The sequence below is a fragment of the Musca autumnalis genome, unplaced genomic scaffold (assembly GCF_047663935.1).
Source record: "Musca autumnalis isolate F117 unplaced genomic scaffold, ASM4766393v1 scaffold_4, whole genome shotgun sequence".
Classification (NCBI taxonomy): Eukaryota; Metazoa; Arthropoda; class Insecta; order Diptera; family Muscidae; genus Musca; species Musca autumnalis.
Window position 1 is genome coordinate 92628630 of NW_027411977.1, and position 18023 is coordinate 92646652.

At 36.8% G+C, this 18023-nt stretch overlaps 1 protein-coding gene across 1 annotated transcript in view; it reads right to left on the reverse strand.

Annotated features, from left to right (window-relative positions):
- Positions 1-8924, reverse strand: part of ltl (leucine-rich repeat-containing larval translucida) — a 70486-nt gene extending 61562 nt beyond the window's left edge. Inside the window, exon 1 of the mRNA XM_073982022.1 lies at positions 6969-8924. Within this exon, the coding sequence (XP_073838123.1) occupies positions 6969-7270 (302 nt within the window). The 5' untranslated portion in view covers positions 7271-8924. The remainder of the gene's footprint in view (positions 1-6968) is intronic.
- Between the last annotated feature and the right edge of the window lie 9099 nt (positions 8925-18023).

Genomic DNA, 18023 nt, shown 5'->3' on the forward strand with positions numbered 1-18023 from the left:
ACCTCTGCATCAAAAATTGTCAACATATGTAGGTCCATGTTCGGATATAGCTTCCATATAACGGTACCTCCCGATTTTCAGTAATTTGGCAATTTTAGCTACAATGTTTAACCGAATTAACTGTAATTTGACATTTGAAGGTTGTAGTGGTCACCACACATCTGCATCAACAATTTTCAAAATAGCCCTAATATAACCATACCTCCCGATTTTCGGTACTTCGAGGATTTTACTTAAAATGTTTAACCGAACGTAGGTCCATGTTTTGGTATAGCCCCAAAACAAACCTCCCGATTTTCTGTACCTTAGCTTTATTTTTTGGACGAACTTTCTGTAATTTGAAATTTAAAAGCCAACAAATATTCTGCAACAAAAATTGTTAATTTAAGTTCATATTTTCGTATAGCCCACATATATGGGTACCTCCGAACTAGCTGTTAAGGACATTTGAAGTTCCCAAGCATGAAGCATTTTGTGTACATTATCTGACATTTTAACGTATCCACTTAAAGTTGGGGACAGGAATGAAAACTAATTATTCCATTTTAGTTCAGAATATTTTATGGTGGAGGGTATGGAAAGTTCGGCCCGGCCAAACTTAACGCTTTTTTACTTGCTTTATTTCTATTTATTTTAATAACCAAACGTTTGTTTATGTTTTTGCGAAGAAGTCCGCCACAAAACATTCGAATTTAAATCAGCTAATCAAACTTGCAAGTTCTTACAAGAAAAATTTTCCTTGCAAAAACTTGTAAACAAAACTCTCCAAAGCTCTCTAAAATTCTCTCACTATTGTCTCCAAATTCGCTCTCTTTTACTTTACAAGTTTGTTATCGAACAGCATTTTGTAAAAGTTTTTACAAATTTGTACAAACTTTTGGGTTATCGTACAGACCTAATATCTCGTCTTCAGATTCAATCGGTGAATGAACCGATAAAACTAAAATTCTTCAATACCATTCTTATCTGGGCGCATGTTCCGATCGAAAACGGGGACCTGCGAAACCAAGATACCGAATGTCAAGTGCATGTTAAAAGACCCTCATAACATTAAATAGGTTATTTTTTAAAAGAAAAATTACGACATAAAAATGACCCTGCTCAATGAATTGTACTGAATTAAAAACGAAAATCGTTTCCTTTTCTTGAAAGTACTAAACCACGTTGAGGCTTATTCCTTGGTCGAGTAGAATATGCTTATTATGAGAAAACATTTCACTTAAAATTTCTTAAAGTGATGCTTTGCGTTGTAAGGGGCTACACCAAGACGTGGACCTATATAACATCTGGAAAGACAAAATACCTAGTTACAACCAATTTGGAGGGTAAATTTGACTGGCTATACTGTAACGTGAATCTACATAGCCCATTTTCAATACCAAAAATTCTACGCACCACCTACTTCAATCCGTACGGACGCTAATGTGATTTCCACAGACAGACGGATTCGGGGGGCATGGCTATATTTATGTAAAATTTCACCCTGATCAAGAATGTATATTCTTTGTGGGATCTAAAATGATTATTTCGAGGAGTTCTAAAGGGAATGAATATACAATTTTTATTTTCTGTTAAAATAAATGCAATATGTAATAATTTAAGCTTGTGCTGAAAGACTCAACACAGTTGTACACAAAGTTTACATTGTTCTATTATAAATACCATAGGATAACAAACAGTCAAAATCATAAGAAACGTTAGAAATTACAATCAAAGTTTAAAGAACATAAGAAAGAACAAGTAAAAAAGTATCAGTCGGCTTTGCCGACAGAGATATACCCTCAGCTTGTGTATATTGAAACAATTTTTTCCCAAAAAACGCATGTATTTAGGGAGTTTTAAAAGTTTTGGGCGTTTGAACCGACAAAAATGTTGATTAGGATTAAAGATCAAAAGTTTTGCGGAGGAGATACTAAAAAGAATGGATCTCCAGCCATATGGTACCCTAGGGGTTTTTTACAACTTCAGGGATGTTTGCTCAAGAAGTATGGACTTGCCCCTGAAACAACTTTTACCATCGCAATTGAGGCAGCGAATGCAAGTTGCTTCAACAAATATCAAAGTGATTCGAAAGCAGGTATTAAAGTGAACATGTATCCGAAATTTTGTGTGGGAGGTATCGGATGGAGTGGACAAATATAGTCCATATTTGAACCTGATCTATACCTGGTAGATATATTAGGATGTGTAAAGTATGGTCCAATTCGGCCACTCTCTTCAAGAGTTATCGTACGCACAATTTTTCCGAACATTTTTCCACTTTTGTGGGGGAGGTAACTGAAGGAGTGGACCGATGTGGCTTATCTTCGAACTTAAACTATGTTTGGACAAAATATTACTAAGGCCAAACTTTGGACCGAATCGGCAGACCTGTTCGAGAGTTATTTTGCCCTCCAACCTCCTCACACGGTGTCATAGGGGTTTTTGCAACTTTCAGGCTATTTTCTCAGGAAGTATGGACTTGCCCCTGATGAAACTTATACCGTCGTATGGAGGGCAGTGAATACAAGTTCCTAAAGCAAAAATCAAAGCGATTCGCGAGATGGTCCTAAACTGAACTTTTCCAAATTTTTGTGTGGGAGGTATGCGACGGAGTGGACCGATTGAGTCCATATTAAAACCTGATCTAAGTCTGGTACACGCTCCACGATGGGCAAAGTATGGACCAAATCGGTTACTCCCTTCAAGAGTTATCGCGCGCACAAATTTTCCGAACATTTTCGAACTTTTGTGGGGGAGGTACCGGAAGGAGTGGACCGATATAGCTCATCTTCGAACTTAAACTAAGTTTGGGCAAAATATTACGAAAGCCAAAATTTAAACCGAATCGGTTCATCCGTTCGAGAGTTATCGTGCGCTCCAGCCAGCCAGACAGACGGACGGACATTGCTCAATCGACTCCAAATTGTCGGTAACACATTTCGTCCAAACATACTTGGGGTCTAAAACCATTATTTCGATGAGGCACATTTTGCCCGTATGAAAGTGTATATACCCTCGTTAGCATAAATGCTGAGGGTATAAAAATTGATCAAACGACATCAGGTGTGTACGATAACTTTCCCAGCAATAATTACTCAGCAAGTTTCAGAAAGTTCCAGCAACCTCTCTCAAACTCTCTCAAGCAAGAACAATTGAAGAAAGTTATGGAACAACATTTTGTTATAAATTGCAAGAAAGCCAGCTGTTTCCCAAAATATATGAAATTTGTTTTTGTTTATTTTCATATTTTTAACCAAATGGAAGAAAAACATAAATTTTACAATTGCATTTTTCTTATTGAAAAAATTGAAATTGTTAGTTAAACTTTCTTGGTCAAATATGTTAACATTTCAAGTTGTTTACATTAAACACCTGATTAAAAGTCAGCTGGCCCAACTTACAAATGTTTAAAGGACAAAAATGTACAAGTTCTCAATCACACAACTGTCAAAAAATCTTTCTCAAATCGCTGTCTTTTGCTGAATAATTTTGTTATCGAACAGCATTCAGTAAAAATTTGTACGTACCTATTATTTGCAAAATTGTTCAGAAATCTGTACGAAAATTCGAAAGTTACATCCGATTTTAATACGTCATTATTTCTGAAACCGTTCAGAAATCTATACGAAAATGTGGAAGAACAAACATCAAAGGATTTTCTTCCGATTTCGTTCAGAAACCGGAGCAAAATCGGATCGATTTCGTTCCGAAATTATGTCAACCACTTTATAGAACTTTCGTTAAGATATCCCTACGACATCGGACGTAACGTCCAAATTTCGTAGCGGTTTCGTTGCGATGTCGGTACGATTGCACTGTGGTCCCACTTGTATGGGAAGGTGCGACAAAAATATTTATAATCATCGGATCAATCTGATTTTTTCAGTATAAAAAAATCATCAATATGGGTCCAGTTTTTCCTATAGCCCCCATGTCACCCGATTTCAGGTATTTTGAAGCTTTTATCTACATTTTCGGCTCTAATTGGCTGTACTTTGGTATTTGGGGTTCCCAATGGTCAGAAACCTTCTGCACCAAAAATTGTTGTCTTAGGTCCAGGTTTCGGTATAGCTCTCATATTACGATACCTCCCGATTTCTGGTACCTTGAAGATTTTATCAATATTTTCGGCCCGAATTGGTTGTAATTTGTCATTTGGGGTTCTCAATGATCAGAAACCTTCTGCGCCAAAAATTGTGGTCTTAGGTCCAGGTTTCGGTATAGCCCTCATATTACGGTACCTCCCTATTTTAGTTATTTTGAGGTTTTTATCTACATTTTCGGTTCGAATTGGTTGTAATTTGCAATTGGGAGTTCTTAGTGGTCAAAAAACGTCTCCGACTGGTATCGTGGATGGGAAAGGAAACAAATTATTCCATTTGAGGTCAGAATATTTCATAATAAAATTCGATGCGACCGAACTTTACATTTTTACTTATTTTTCATATTATACGTAGCATCATACATATATCAAAAACATACAGAAGTAAAAAAATACACTCATAAGTATATCCCAAAACAAAAATGTCTAAATCTTTAAAGAAAAAAACCAAACCAAACAATTAAAACACAAAACAAAGAAGAAACTGAGAATACAGTAATACGGCATATTCACTGAAACGACCAGAGGCATCGTCAGTATTTTTAATGTATAATGTATATACAGCTGGAACCAAATTTTTTGTAAACTTGACACTATTTCGAACATTATTCAAAAAGAGAGTGGCGAATGATGGCGGAGTTAGTAAAACTCTCTTCAATTTTTAGGACTTGGGAAAAAATCCACAAAATATTATTATAATAAAATGTGATTTCCAGCCCATTTTATGGGAATAATGTGTACACATTTTTATGCAAAAGTAATAAGAAACCCTTGTACTAAAACTTCCATTTCGAAAAAAATAATTTTATCCTTTCAATTTTGAGTTACTTGCCTTCTAAGAAGTCACAACCTGACTGATGTTATTAAAGTTTTTAAGAGATCATACGTAAATGTCAACTTCTTCTGTCTTGTTTTGTTAAATACCGTTATAAATTACAAAAACAGTGCTGGAATATTAAAATATAATATGTTTAGAGAAAAATTGCTGAATTGTCGCAGAGATTTGCTGATATCGATTTTTGTCGCAGGTTGGGACCAGTGTGGATTGGTATGCTGGAAGCGTACAAAAAGAACAAATGTTTTGTTTTGCTTTAAGCTTGCGTGGGTACAAACTCACTTACACACTGTCATAAGTTGCCAAGTTTAAGTTTGAATACAGTCACATTTTCGCCTGCTCTCTTCTCTAAATACGTATTGAGAGATTTCGGGGTTCATATCTTAAAAAGCATTGGCTCCCTAAGCAATTCAAATTGTTTTAATACGATTCATGAAGAGCCCAAAACTAGATTAAAACGGAAATTATTGGTCACCGTAGGATATTTTTGACCTTTCGGGTCATTATGTCAGAAAGCAATGACTTACCCCACGAAAAAAAATTATGTCGTTGTAATCAAAATCAAAAAGACTACCTTCAAAACCATCTTCGAATTGCACTTAAACGAAAGTTTTGAACTTTTGTAAGGGAGGTACCCGTATGTGCCGTCCGATATAGACCTTGGAACTCGATCGGCAAAGTTTAGTAGTATATCGTGCCCATCAGATATTTTAGTTGGTACCGACAAGATTTTTGGAGCTTTTGGGCCATTTTCTTAGGAAGTATGGACTTGATACGAAAAATGTTGTATAATAATAGGGGAAAAATGCTGCAAAGAAATTTAAAATTACCTTTAACTGCCAGATCAAGTGGACCGAGAATGCGATCTAGAGTTATCGTGCGCTCTAGCTGAACTGACAGGGCAAAATTTTGGAAGAAATATTAGGTTGTAAAAAGTTTGGACCAAATCGGTTCGCCGTTTGAGAGTTATCGTGTTCTCAAACCTGGCAGACAGACTGACGAACACGGCTAAATGGACTCCAAATCGTCTGGAACGGATTTCGTCTCTGTTTTGTCTTATCGGTTCACGTTTTGGTATAGGTCCCATACAATGGTTCCTCCTTAATTTAAGATATTTTGAGAATTTCAGCTACATTGTTTTGCCGACCTTGCTGTTATTTGACATTCAAGGTGGCCACAAAACTTCTTCAAATAACATTTAGATTTATTTTAATACCGAGCTTAAAAATTGTTGGCATAAGTTTAAGTTCTGATATTTTGAAGGTTTTATCCATATATACCGCCTAAATTGGGTTCAATTTGGAATTTCGGAAACGAAGGGGTCAAAAAGATTTCTCCGAATTAGCAACAATTTTGAATTTTGGGTTCCCAATATCTACATTAGGGCAACACAAAAACACATTGTTTTGATCAAAAAACCTTATACACATATGAAATTGTTATGGCGCTCGGTTAACGTTAATCCGTGCCACCCGAGCGATCTATGTTTCCGTAGTAATTTGTATGGGGCCAAAGAAGCATTTTCAAGAAAATTTTCTTTTTGTGTAGTTAAATTGTTCCACTACTTACATATATTAAGTGCATTCCAAAAATACAGCCTTCTAAAGAAAGAAATAAACCAGGGCTTTAAATCAGCATCAAAAATTTAAATCAGCGTCAAATATAAAAAATCTAACAGAATATGTCAGTCAAGCAGTCCCAATATTTTTTACTTCTATTGTAATTTTATATTTGGAAATAAAAACTTTTCAAAGATTAGGCGTACATACCTCATCACAACCGTCAACAGTAGATGCCTTTTTTTTGATAAATTCAAAGAAAATCAATAAATTTTTAAAACACGTTAATTTATGTTTTTCCCTCCCGCAAGTCTTTTGGTAGTTTTTCCATATTCTTCTGGTCGGCCTATCCGACTGTAACACTTTTTTAATTGTTCTTTTTTTAATTTCTAAATTACTTAAACTTATGTAAGTATATGTACACACATATATGTATATTTATGTATATATATCACGGAATTCATATTCATTTTATTTGATCTACACTTACTTTAATCCATTCCACTGCATTCGAAGTTTTGACAAATTCATTTTCATATCCATAAACGACCACATTTCCAAGTCTTCCAGTTGCGAATGCGTTATTTTCAAGCTGACATTGACATTCGGTTCAAATTTACCCGACAAGGCATTGATAATGGATTGAAACGAGTCGACTTTTTCACACGACAATTCAGCATAGTTAGGAGATACGGTGGGTTCACAGGAGCAGGGCGAGATTTCGGGGCGGGCAGCACAATGGACCGAAGCCACATTGGTTATACTCCAAAAGGCATACACAAATGATGCCATTTTGGAAAAGTCCTTTTAGAAATGTTTGGCGTTTATTAATTATTTTATTTTCAACACTTTTTTCAATTTATTCTTGCTTCGTATAACATTTATATTTTGCTTATTCTTGAAGATGTGGGTACGAACATTTTTTCTCACAAAATATTTAAATATTGGTTTTGAATATTGTATTTTATTTATCAGGCGATAATTTCTGGGGATTTTTTTGTTTTGTTTTTGTGATTGTTGATTTGCTTCTCTCACTTTACAATTTCACTAATACCAGCACATGCACATGTTAGTTGGTTGAATGGATGTGAGGCTCTTATTCCTGTTGTTGGTTGTGTATCTTTTTGTTTTTGTCTCCGAAAGAAGGATTCTACTGAATTTCGCTAACCGATTTTCAAATTTTCATAACACAAACATTCACAAGCACACACTCACATATGTTGGTTCCAGTAGATATCCGATGCTTGGGTTTTTTTCTTATGGAAAATTTAATTTTTTTTACACAAACAATTTTCACAAATTTACACCACAATCACTTAAAATGAAGAGCGAGCGGGGAAGGAAGGAGAATGCAAGGCATAATATGATTGCTGTGACTAGGAGGACGACTAAGCGCTGTGACGACGGCGTTTTAATGTCAATCGAACCGAGAGGGCTGCTTGAGATTGCTGTTTGGCTGGCTTGCCCTTTTGCTACTGCTGCTGTTTCTTATCAAATCCAATGACGGACGTACAACTCAAAACATTCATAAAATTTCAAAATTATCAGCAACTCAGCCGAAATGGTTGGATGCTCGGAATTCTCTCTCTCTCGAAAAGAAATTGAAATTTTCACTTGGTTTTTGTTTTACTTATTTTTTATTTTGTTAATACAACTGTTTTTCTTTTTATCTTTTTAAATTTAAACTGCAGTTCGGTTAATACTTTATTGGGTAAAATCACTGATTCACCGATGATAAATGGAATGAAGTATTGCCTCGGGAAATTTGTGTGAGTTCTATTGCCTGACACCACCACGACCACTACCTTGTCGTTTGCAAATGTTCCGGCGTCTCTGGAAAACGTTCACCAAGTTAGAATTGAAATTGTTGGTATGTCTTGAATACGAGCGAATCAAAGCAACACTTGTCGTTGCCTTCGTCGTATTTGACATCTGACCCGCCAATATATCAATTGAATTAATCTAATAGAAATTCCAGCGAAAATAAACGCCAGAGCAAGCAATTCACATTCGATTTCTCGCTTTGGGAATGAATACTGGTGAATATTTGATGAGTGTTTTCTTCGTCCCTACAGCATCTCTCAATAAAATTCTTAATAACTTTATTTGTTATTATTATTATCGTTGTTATTGTTTTTATTATCGATGCGGAATTTCAATATAATACTTATTATCATTTGTTTTTATTTCTATATTTTGAGTTTCTTTTTTTAATTATTTTTTTTCTTGTTATATTTCTTTTGTTTTTTATAATTATATTTCTCTTATTGAGCACTCTCTTTATTTTTAATGTAAGAAATACTTTTTTGTTATTTAACTTTTCGAACTTTTCTCAAAATTGTCGCTGTTTTTCCTCTCAATACGTCCGTATTCCAACACGTTTCGTTTAAGACTGGGAAAACACTTGGCTGACCATTTTATGTTTTAGTTAGCTGGGAAGAGGACTGACTGACTGGCTGAACTGATCTTGATGGTAGTTGAAATGTTGTTGTTGTTGCTTTGTTTTTGCGGCGGCGTTGGCGACATTCGTATTTGTTCAAATGTTGTTGTGATTCTTACTGCTTCTGCTGATTCGATGCTGATGCTGATGATGTTCATTCAATCCGACCGACCACCAATTGCCACTTGCTACCGATAAATGGCTCTTGAGATTGGTTTTATTTTATCTTGTCTGTTGCCCATGTGTAAAGTAAGTTGTTGTGTTTGCTTGTTCGCGGTGTCACTCGATTTAATTCAATTAGTCTGTGTAAATCAAATGTCATCGGTAAAGGATGCATATGCTAAGTAAGATACCAACATGTCCTTTCAATGTTCCTAATAGAAAAGATACGAGTATTGTATAGGAATGGTTAGAACTAGCATTCTGAAACTTGGTATAAACATCCCTATAGAAATGATTTTTAATGGTTGTATACTATGGAGTGAATTTTCTTTATGGGATAGCTCTTAGTCTGAACAAAACATTGGCGGGGGAATTTTTGGGCATGTGTGTTTTTCTGTTGGGTACCTGTTCGTTCAGAAAGCCACTTGGGCAAACCTAACAAAATGTCGGGACGAATGCGAGCGCTGAAGAAGCGAAATCTTGATTCATTAACCCACTTAGCGCCAAGAATTAAAATTCTTTTAAAACAATTAAAAAAGTATCAGTCGGCTAAAAGGAATGGATCGACATTGACCATTATGGAAGTGGATCTCCAGCCACTACATATGGTGCCTATGAGGTTTTTACATCCTTCGGGCTGTTTTCTCAAGAAATATGTACTTGCCCCTGAAAAAAACTTTTACCATCGTAATTGAGGCAGCGAATGCAAGTTGCTTCAACAAAAATCAAAGTGATCCGATATCAGGTCTTAAAGTGAACTTATCCGAAATTTTGTGTGGGAGGTACCGGATGGAGTAGACAAATATACCTGATCTATATCAGGAAGATATATTAAGATGTGTAAAGTATGGACCAATTCAGCCACTCCCTTCAAGAGTTATAGTATGAAAAATTGGACGAAATATTACTAAAGCTAAATGTTGGACCGAATCGGCAGACCCGTTCTAGAGTTATCTTGCGCTCCAACCACCTCACACGGTGTCATAGGGGGCTTTTTTGCAACTTTCATGCTATTTTCTCTGGAAGTATTTACTTGCCCCTAATGAAACTTGTAACGTCGTTTTGGGGCAGTGAATACAAGTTGCTAAAACAAAAGTCAAAGCGATTCGAACTGAACTTTTCCAAAATTTTGTGTGGTAGGTACCCGAAGGAGTGGACCGATTGAGTCCATATTGAAACCTTATCTATGTCTGGTACACATTTCAGGATGTGCAAAGTATGGACAAAATCGGTTGCTCCCTTCAAGACTTATCGTGTGCACAAATTTTCCGGACATTTTTGAACTTTTATGTGGGAGGTACCGGAAAGAGTTGACCGATATAGTCCATCTTCGAACTTAAACTAAGTTTGGGCAAAATATTACGAAAGCCAAAATTTGAACGGAATCGGTTCATTCGTTCGAGAATTATCGTGCGCTCCATCCAGCCAGCCAGACAGACGGACGGACATTGCTCAATCGACTTCAAATTGTCTGAAACACATTTCGTCCAAACATACTTAGGTTCTAAAACCATTATTTCGATGAGGCACATTTTGCCCGTATGAAAGTGTATATACCCTCGTTAGCATAAATGCTGAGGGTATAAAAAAATATTTTTGAGACTTTTTAAACATATTTTAATAAATAACTTTGTTCTCTTAAACGTATAGTTTTCCTGCAATCGAGTCTTCTTCTAATTGAGAAAATACTCTTACTGATTGAGAAAATACTCTTACTAAATTTCTAACAAATTCCTGACTTTACGTATGTTCGATAACCCAAAAGTTTGTACAAATTTGTACAAACTTTTACAAAATCCTGTTTGATAACAAACGTATTTAATAAACAAGAAATGAGAAGTAGTTGCACGAACTTGCAAGTACTTTTTACTTGCAAAGTTATCGAACAGACCTTTTATCTGAATGTAACATTAGGTCTGTTCGATAACCCAAAAGTTTGCACAAACTTTTACGATATGCTGTTCGATAGCAAACTTGTTCAATAAAAGATAAATGAGATGTCGGTACAAGTACTTCCAAATATTTTTACTTGCGAAGTTATCGAACAAGCCTATTTATGATTAAATTGTTACCCCATATTAAAAATTTTTATCAAAAGTCGAAGATTACAAAAAAGTCAATTTTTCTGAATGGCTTGCGTTTTAGGCCGGTTGCGTGGAAATGTATATGTCAGATGAAGCTTTATAAGCATAGAATTACAGACAATACTATAACAAAATGCACAAAAAACAGCAACTCTGTCCACCCTTACAGCTCAGTATGTAATGCCTACCAAGGAAAAAGTTTGCCTCCAAAGAGGCAGTTAAATCATATGTACAAGTGATTTGGAAGTGCATCAAATTATGCATTTTCACTCATGATTTTTACAAGAACGTGACTATTGAAAGATGCACTCCATTGCACTACATTTTAACTGACCCTCTGGCACTGCATTTTAACTAACCCTTTGGCAGTAGAATAGGATGCAGTCCAAAGCACGTGTTTTGATACATTCTGCGGAATGTGTGCAAGCCATTACAAAATATCCCAGAACAAATAAAATGCATTTATTATTTGTGTAAAACAAAAATATTAAGAAAATAAGAACTTTTTTACATTAACACAAATTATGAAAATTCTCCATTAAATTCAATCGCAACCATGCGTGTTTCCTCCGCTCTCCATTTAATCCAAGCTGAACTGTTCTTGCTTCATCTGCTAAATGAGTTTGATATTATATAGTGCCAACAGCACTCCATTGGGAAAAATTCTTACCGAAAAAAATGTTCGCAAATTAAATATTTTTTATACCCTCAGCCTTTAGGCTAGAAAGGGTATGTATACTTTCATACGGGTAAAAATTGCCTCTTCGAAATAATGGTATGTTTGGACGAAATATGTTTCAGACAACGGATGAACCGATTCGGCTCAAATTTTGGTTTTCGTAATATTTTGTCCAAATATGAGCTATATCGGTCCACTACTTCCGGTACCTCCCCCACAAAAGTTCCAAAATGTTCGGAAAATTTGTGGGCACGATAACTCTTGAAGGGAGTAACCGATTTGGCCCATACTTTGCACGTCGTGAAATTTCTACCAGACTTAGATAAGGTTCCAATGTGGACTCAATCGGCCCACTCCTTCGGGTACCTCATACACAAAATTTCGGATAAGTTCAGTTTAGGACCTGCTCTCGAATCGCTTTGATTTTTGTCGCAGCAACTTGTATTCACTTCCCCCTTACGACGGTACAAGTTTCATCAGGGGCAAGTCCATACTTCCTGAGAAAATGGCCGGAAAGGTGCAAAAAGCCCCTATGACACCTTAAGTAGTGGTTGGAGCGCAAGATAACTCTCGAACGGATCTGTCGATTCGGTCCAAAATTTGGCCTTCGTAATATTTTATCAAAACATAGTTTAAATTCGAAGATTCAGGTACCTCCCCCACAAAATTTCAAAAATGTTCGGAAAAATTTTGCGCACGATAACTCTTGAAGGGAATGACCGATGTAATCCATACTTTGCACATCCTAATATATCTACCAGATATGGATCAGGTTCGAATATGGACTATAGTTGTCTACTAATTCTGGTACCTCTCACACACAATTTCGGATAAGTTCACTTTAAGACCTGCTCTCGAATCACTTTGATTTTTGTTGAAGCGATTTGCATTCGCTACCTCCATTACGACGGTAAAAGTTTTTTTCAGGGGCAGGTCCATATTTCTTGGGAAAACAGAATGAAAGGTGTAAAAAAAACTCTGTGTCACCATATATGGCGGTGGGAGAACACGATAACTCTCGAACTGTTCAACCGATTTGGTCCAACATTTGGTCTTCATCATATTATATCCAAACTTAGTTCCATGGGCAATACCGGTCCACAAATTCCGGTTCTTCTCCCCAATATTTAAAAAATTTCACTAAAATGCTAGGACGATATTGGATCTCCTAATATTTTATCAAAATTTAGTTTAACTTATAAAATGGCCCATATCGGTCCTCCCCTACAAAAGTTCAACATTTGAGTCTTAGTGCAGTTAATTCCTAATCCACATTTTTGTCGGCAAGTTCAAATGTCCAAAAACGGCCACAAAATTATGAAGAGACCTTAAATACATTCGATCTGTCCGGACGTAAAATTTTCGCTTCACATTGGCTGAGGGTATATCTTTGTCGGCAAAGCCGACTGATCCTTTTTTACTTGTTATTTTATATTAACAAATTTTTTGGAAATGTTAACAAGCTTATGTCTTTTTGCAAAATGTGTGCCGCTGTCTGTAGAGATGTACAAACTTATTTACATATGTACTTGTAGGGATCTCTAATAACTGCTAATAAAATGTAGCGAACGGAGTGCCTTTTTCACGACTCCGTTTGGACTGCATCCTGATGCTGTTAAATTGTTAGGAATTCACGACTTCGTTGAACTGCAACCGGAAGTTGTTAAAATGTGACAAGTGGATGTGATTCTTTGGATTGCATCCAAATGCAGTTAAAATGTGAGGAATGGAGTGCCTTTTTCACGACTCCGTTTGAACTGCATCAAAACATTCCTTGAAAGAACTAGTCCACATTGCACTACTTTCAATTTATTTTGTTGGGTAATTGTTCCCAAAGTACCATTGACTCATTCGAACACATACACATAGTCTTTGTGAGGATGCCTATGTAGAATCAACAACCAACATGAAACATAACCTAGCAGCCATTGCAACACGCTTCGTTATAAGCTCAATACTGTTATCCCACAAAGCAGCAAACGTGTGCCACTAGCTTTCCGCTGAGTCAGGAATCCACATTCTATATACAGAATGCTGCTTGGGGGAATTAGTACTTGGTATGCACGCTTCATTTGTGGAATTGGAGCCTGCACCTTGACGGCAAACACCTCGAGAGCTTTAAATATCAGACAAATGAGTCGGTTGCGCTCAAACCGAATTATGGGAAAGCTCAAACTATCCTTAATGTGTTAGATGAGTTCATTATCTGGGGATCAATTGCCAATACAATAAGGGTAAATAAGGTCGGCAAAAAGACAGGCGTTCTATTTCGACTGCAGCAAATGTTTAAAGAGAAAGGATTCTGCCCTATTGAGTAATTTCCCTTTCACCTCACTGGTGTCTTCTGTCACTTCACTGAGAGAAGTGGGATCCCTTTTCAAAAGTGGATTCCAAACATTTGTAATGCACCCTGGAACTCTCGTGCCATTCTAGCTCTTCTTGTGCTTATTCTGAAAAGGTTGCGTCAGCATCCGTCAGCAGTGGGTTTGGGTTTCAAATGTCAATTACATAGCGTAAACGTCAAATAAATCCTCATAAAGAAGGTTAACCCGGCAAAAAGCTCTAGTGCAAACACCGTTTTAGTCGACATATGATGTCCCTCTGTCCGCTTGTCTTTTGAAATAATAATTTGGTACCGGAAAAGGGTAGAAAGGGTATATACACTTTCATACGGGCAAAATGTGCCTCATCGAAATAATGGTTTTAGACCCCAAGTATGTTTGGAAAAAATGTGTTTCAGACAATTTGGAGTTGATTTAGCAATGTCCGTTCGTCTGTCTGGCTGACTGGTGCGCACGATAACTCTCGAACGGATGAACCGATTCGGTTCAAATTTTGGCTTTCGTAATATTTTGTCCAAACTTAGTTTAAGTTCGAAGATGGGTTATTTCGGTCCACTCCTTCCGGTACCTCCCCCACAAAAGTTCCAAAATGTTCGGAAAATTTGTGGGCACGATAACTCTTGAAGGAAGTAACCGATATGGTCCATACTTTGCACATCGTGAAATTTCTACCAGACTTAGATGAGGTTCCAATATGGACTCAATCGGCCCACTCCTTCGGGTACCTCCCACACAAAATTTCGGACTAGTTCAGTTTAGGACCTGCTCTCGAATCGCTTTGATTGTTGTTGCAACTACTTGTATTCACTTCCCCCCATACGACGGCACAAGTTTCATCAGGGGCAAGTCCATACTTCCCGAGAAAATGGCCGGAAAGTTGCAAAAAGCCCCTATGACACCTTGTGTAGTGGTAGGAGCGCAAGATAACCCTCGAACGGATCTGTCGATTCGGTCCAAAATTTGGCCTTCGTAATATTTTACCAAAACATAGTTTAAATTCGAAGATGGGCTATATCGGTCCACTCCTTCAGGTACCTCCCCCACAGAACTTCAGAAATGTTCGGAAAAATTTTGCGCACGATAACTCTTGAGTGACCGATGTAATCCATACTTAGCCCATCCTAATATATCTACCAGATATAGATCAGGTTCGAATATGGACTAAATTTGTATACTCCTTCGGGTACCTCGCACACAAAATTTCGGATAAGTTCACTTTAATCATCTCGAATCACTTTGATTTTTGTTGAAGCGATTTGCATTCGCTACCTCCATTACGACGGAAAAAGTTTTTTCAGGGATAAGTCCATATTTCTTGCGAAAACAGCCCGAAAGGTGTAAAAAACCCCTATGTCACCATATGTGATGATCGGAGAACACGATAACTCTCGAACTGTTCAACCGATTTGGTCCAAAATTTGGTCTTCTTCTCCCCAATATTTAAAAATATAACTTTGGATCTCCTAATATTTTATCAAAATTTAGTTTAACTTCTAGAATGGCCCATATCGGTCCTCCCTAAGAGTACCTGCCCTACAAAAGTTCAACATTTGTGTCTTAGTGCAGTTAATTCCTTGTTGTCGGCAAGTTCAAATGTCCAAAAAGGGCCAAATTCTGAAGAGACCTGAAATACATTCGATCTGTCCGGAGGTAAAAGTTTCGCTTCACATTAGCTGAGGGTATATATCTGTCGGCAAAGCCGACTGACACTTTTTTACTTGTTGATATTGAAAATGGGTTATATCGGTCCACATTTTAATATAACCTCCATACAGCGCTGAATGCTGTAGATGTTTGGTGAGATTGTAGCCATCCGGTATTCAGCTTCATTCAACTGGGTGCGAAGAGTGACTTCCAAAGTGCAAACTGATCTATTTGATCGCAGGTTGTTCATTTTTGATGTGGATGAGGTATCCGTTGGCCTCGACACCTTCCTAGGCTGCGATTGTATCATTACCTTAGAATACGTTATGCCACTAGAATAGGACGTTTCCAATCTGTCGAGGCCCCGACAGGAATCACTACTGCCTTGACGAAGTTCGCTTGTAGCATGCTGAGGATAGTTCTTTCGAACTTATTCACAAACTTAAGGTGCTTTCTTATCTGGTAAAATTTCTGTTCAGTGATGTTTTTTGGATTTCTTTGATGTATCATCTGCTGTATATCACTGCCCTTCGATAAGATGTTTGTCCATTTTGTTGGAGATCGGTATTTGCTATTTTAAAAGATCGGAAGTATCAGCGATTCATCCGTCTTTTTGAAGAATCGATATACCCATCCTTCTTCAATTCTTTCTGCCTTAGAATCGATGGCCATTCGGGTTTATCCGAGGCTAATAAGTCTGGTCCAATAGGTTGGTTCTGGACAATTTTGAGTAAAAGTATCCTGACAGGAAATGGAAACACGCTTAACTGTAGGGTTCATTTCTTCCTCCTCGTCTATCATTGAGAGATTTTCCAAAATGTCTTCTCAGATGAGTTTGAGGAGATTCATGCTCTGTCTGCTAAGTCTGTCATTAATGTCATTGAGTTTCGAGCTATCTTCTCAGGCCAAAACTACAGTCCGTCCGATTTGTGTAGTAAGGGTAAGGGAATCGATGTCGTTGTTCTTTTGTTGCAGTCAGGGAAGGACAACGTGCATTTGCTTCCTATCTTTGGTCTCCCCGTCCTTGTGTTCGGTTGGGACATGTGTGCAGAAAAGACTTGAATTGAAGAAATTAACATGTATTAAATTATTGCCATTCATTCATCCACCTGTGTTATTATGAAGAAGACAGGTACTGGTGTGAAATTTTCCTCATTTCATGAAGCTGTCTGATATACATACGATAAAACCTGTACATTGCCGGTTCATCTTTATTACGACAACACAAAACACATTTTACAAAATATTCCAAACCATTGTAATCATGACCTTTTAGGTTCTCGCTGGGTAGGAAACTTTCCTCATAAATCAATAATGGATTATTTCGATCTACATGTTTGTGTAGTAACTTAAATTTAAGGCCGAACCCTCCTATATCTTATATATATTCGTACAGACACATGTGCATATGTATGTGGGTATTGGAATTTGCTATTTAGTGTAATGAATGGATTGTTTTGAACTTCAAGATCACATGTAGTGATAGCAACTAACAGATTCTTTCTCTTTGGAGCAGCCTAAGAGCACATACTTATCCTCATTATCAGCAATATTTTTTGAGAGAAGAGGGAGTATTCATTGTGTTACGATGATAAAATAATAAACAACAGTCACTCTTTGCAATTCCTCTCTATTTTTTAGCTTGTTTTATATTATTTTTTTTTAAAGAAAATGACGACGTCTTGAGCGATAACACCTTCCTCAGTATGGAATTAAATGTGAATGGGCGGCTCGGTAACCCGTGAGCATTATGAAACAAAACAAAAGTCGAGTTAATAATAAAACAACATTAATTGCAAATATGAAATTCCGATTGTGAAGATGCGTTTCTTAGATTAAATGCCAAACACACACAAACATGGCAACAACAACAGACATCTAACTTATAGTTTTAATTACCGTGGATTTTTAGAATGTGCTTTAGGTTACGACTGTATTTCCTTAATGTGGGATAATGGGCATTCCCCTCCCACTTCAATTTTGTTTGTATTGATTTTCTATCAAACATTGGATTGGAGATCAATTAAAAAATAAAAAAAGTATGTATACCAATCACCTTATTTGGCACATGTATGTATTTACAGCTGCGAAAACATAATAGCACCACCTACTACAAAAACGTTTTTGAGGCCTTCTTATTTACATGTGTAAATCTTGATGGGCGTTTCATGCGTTTTTAAAACTAAAACATACT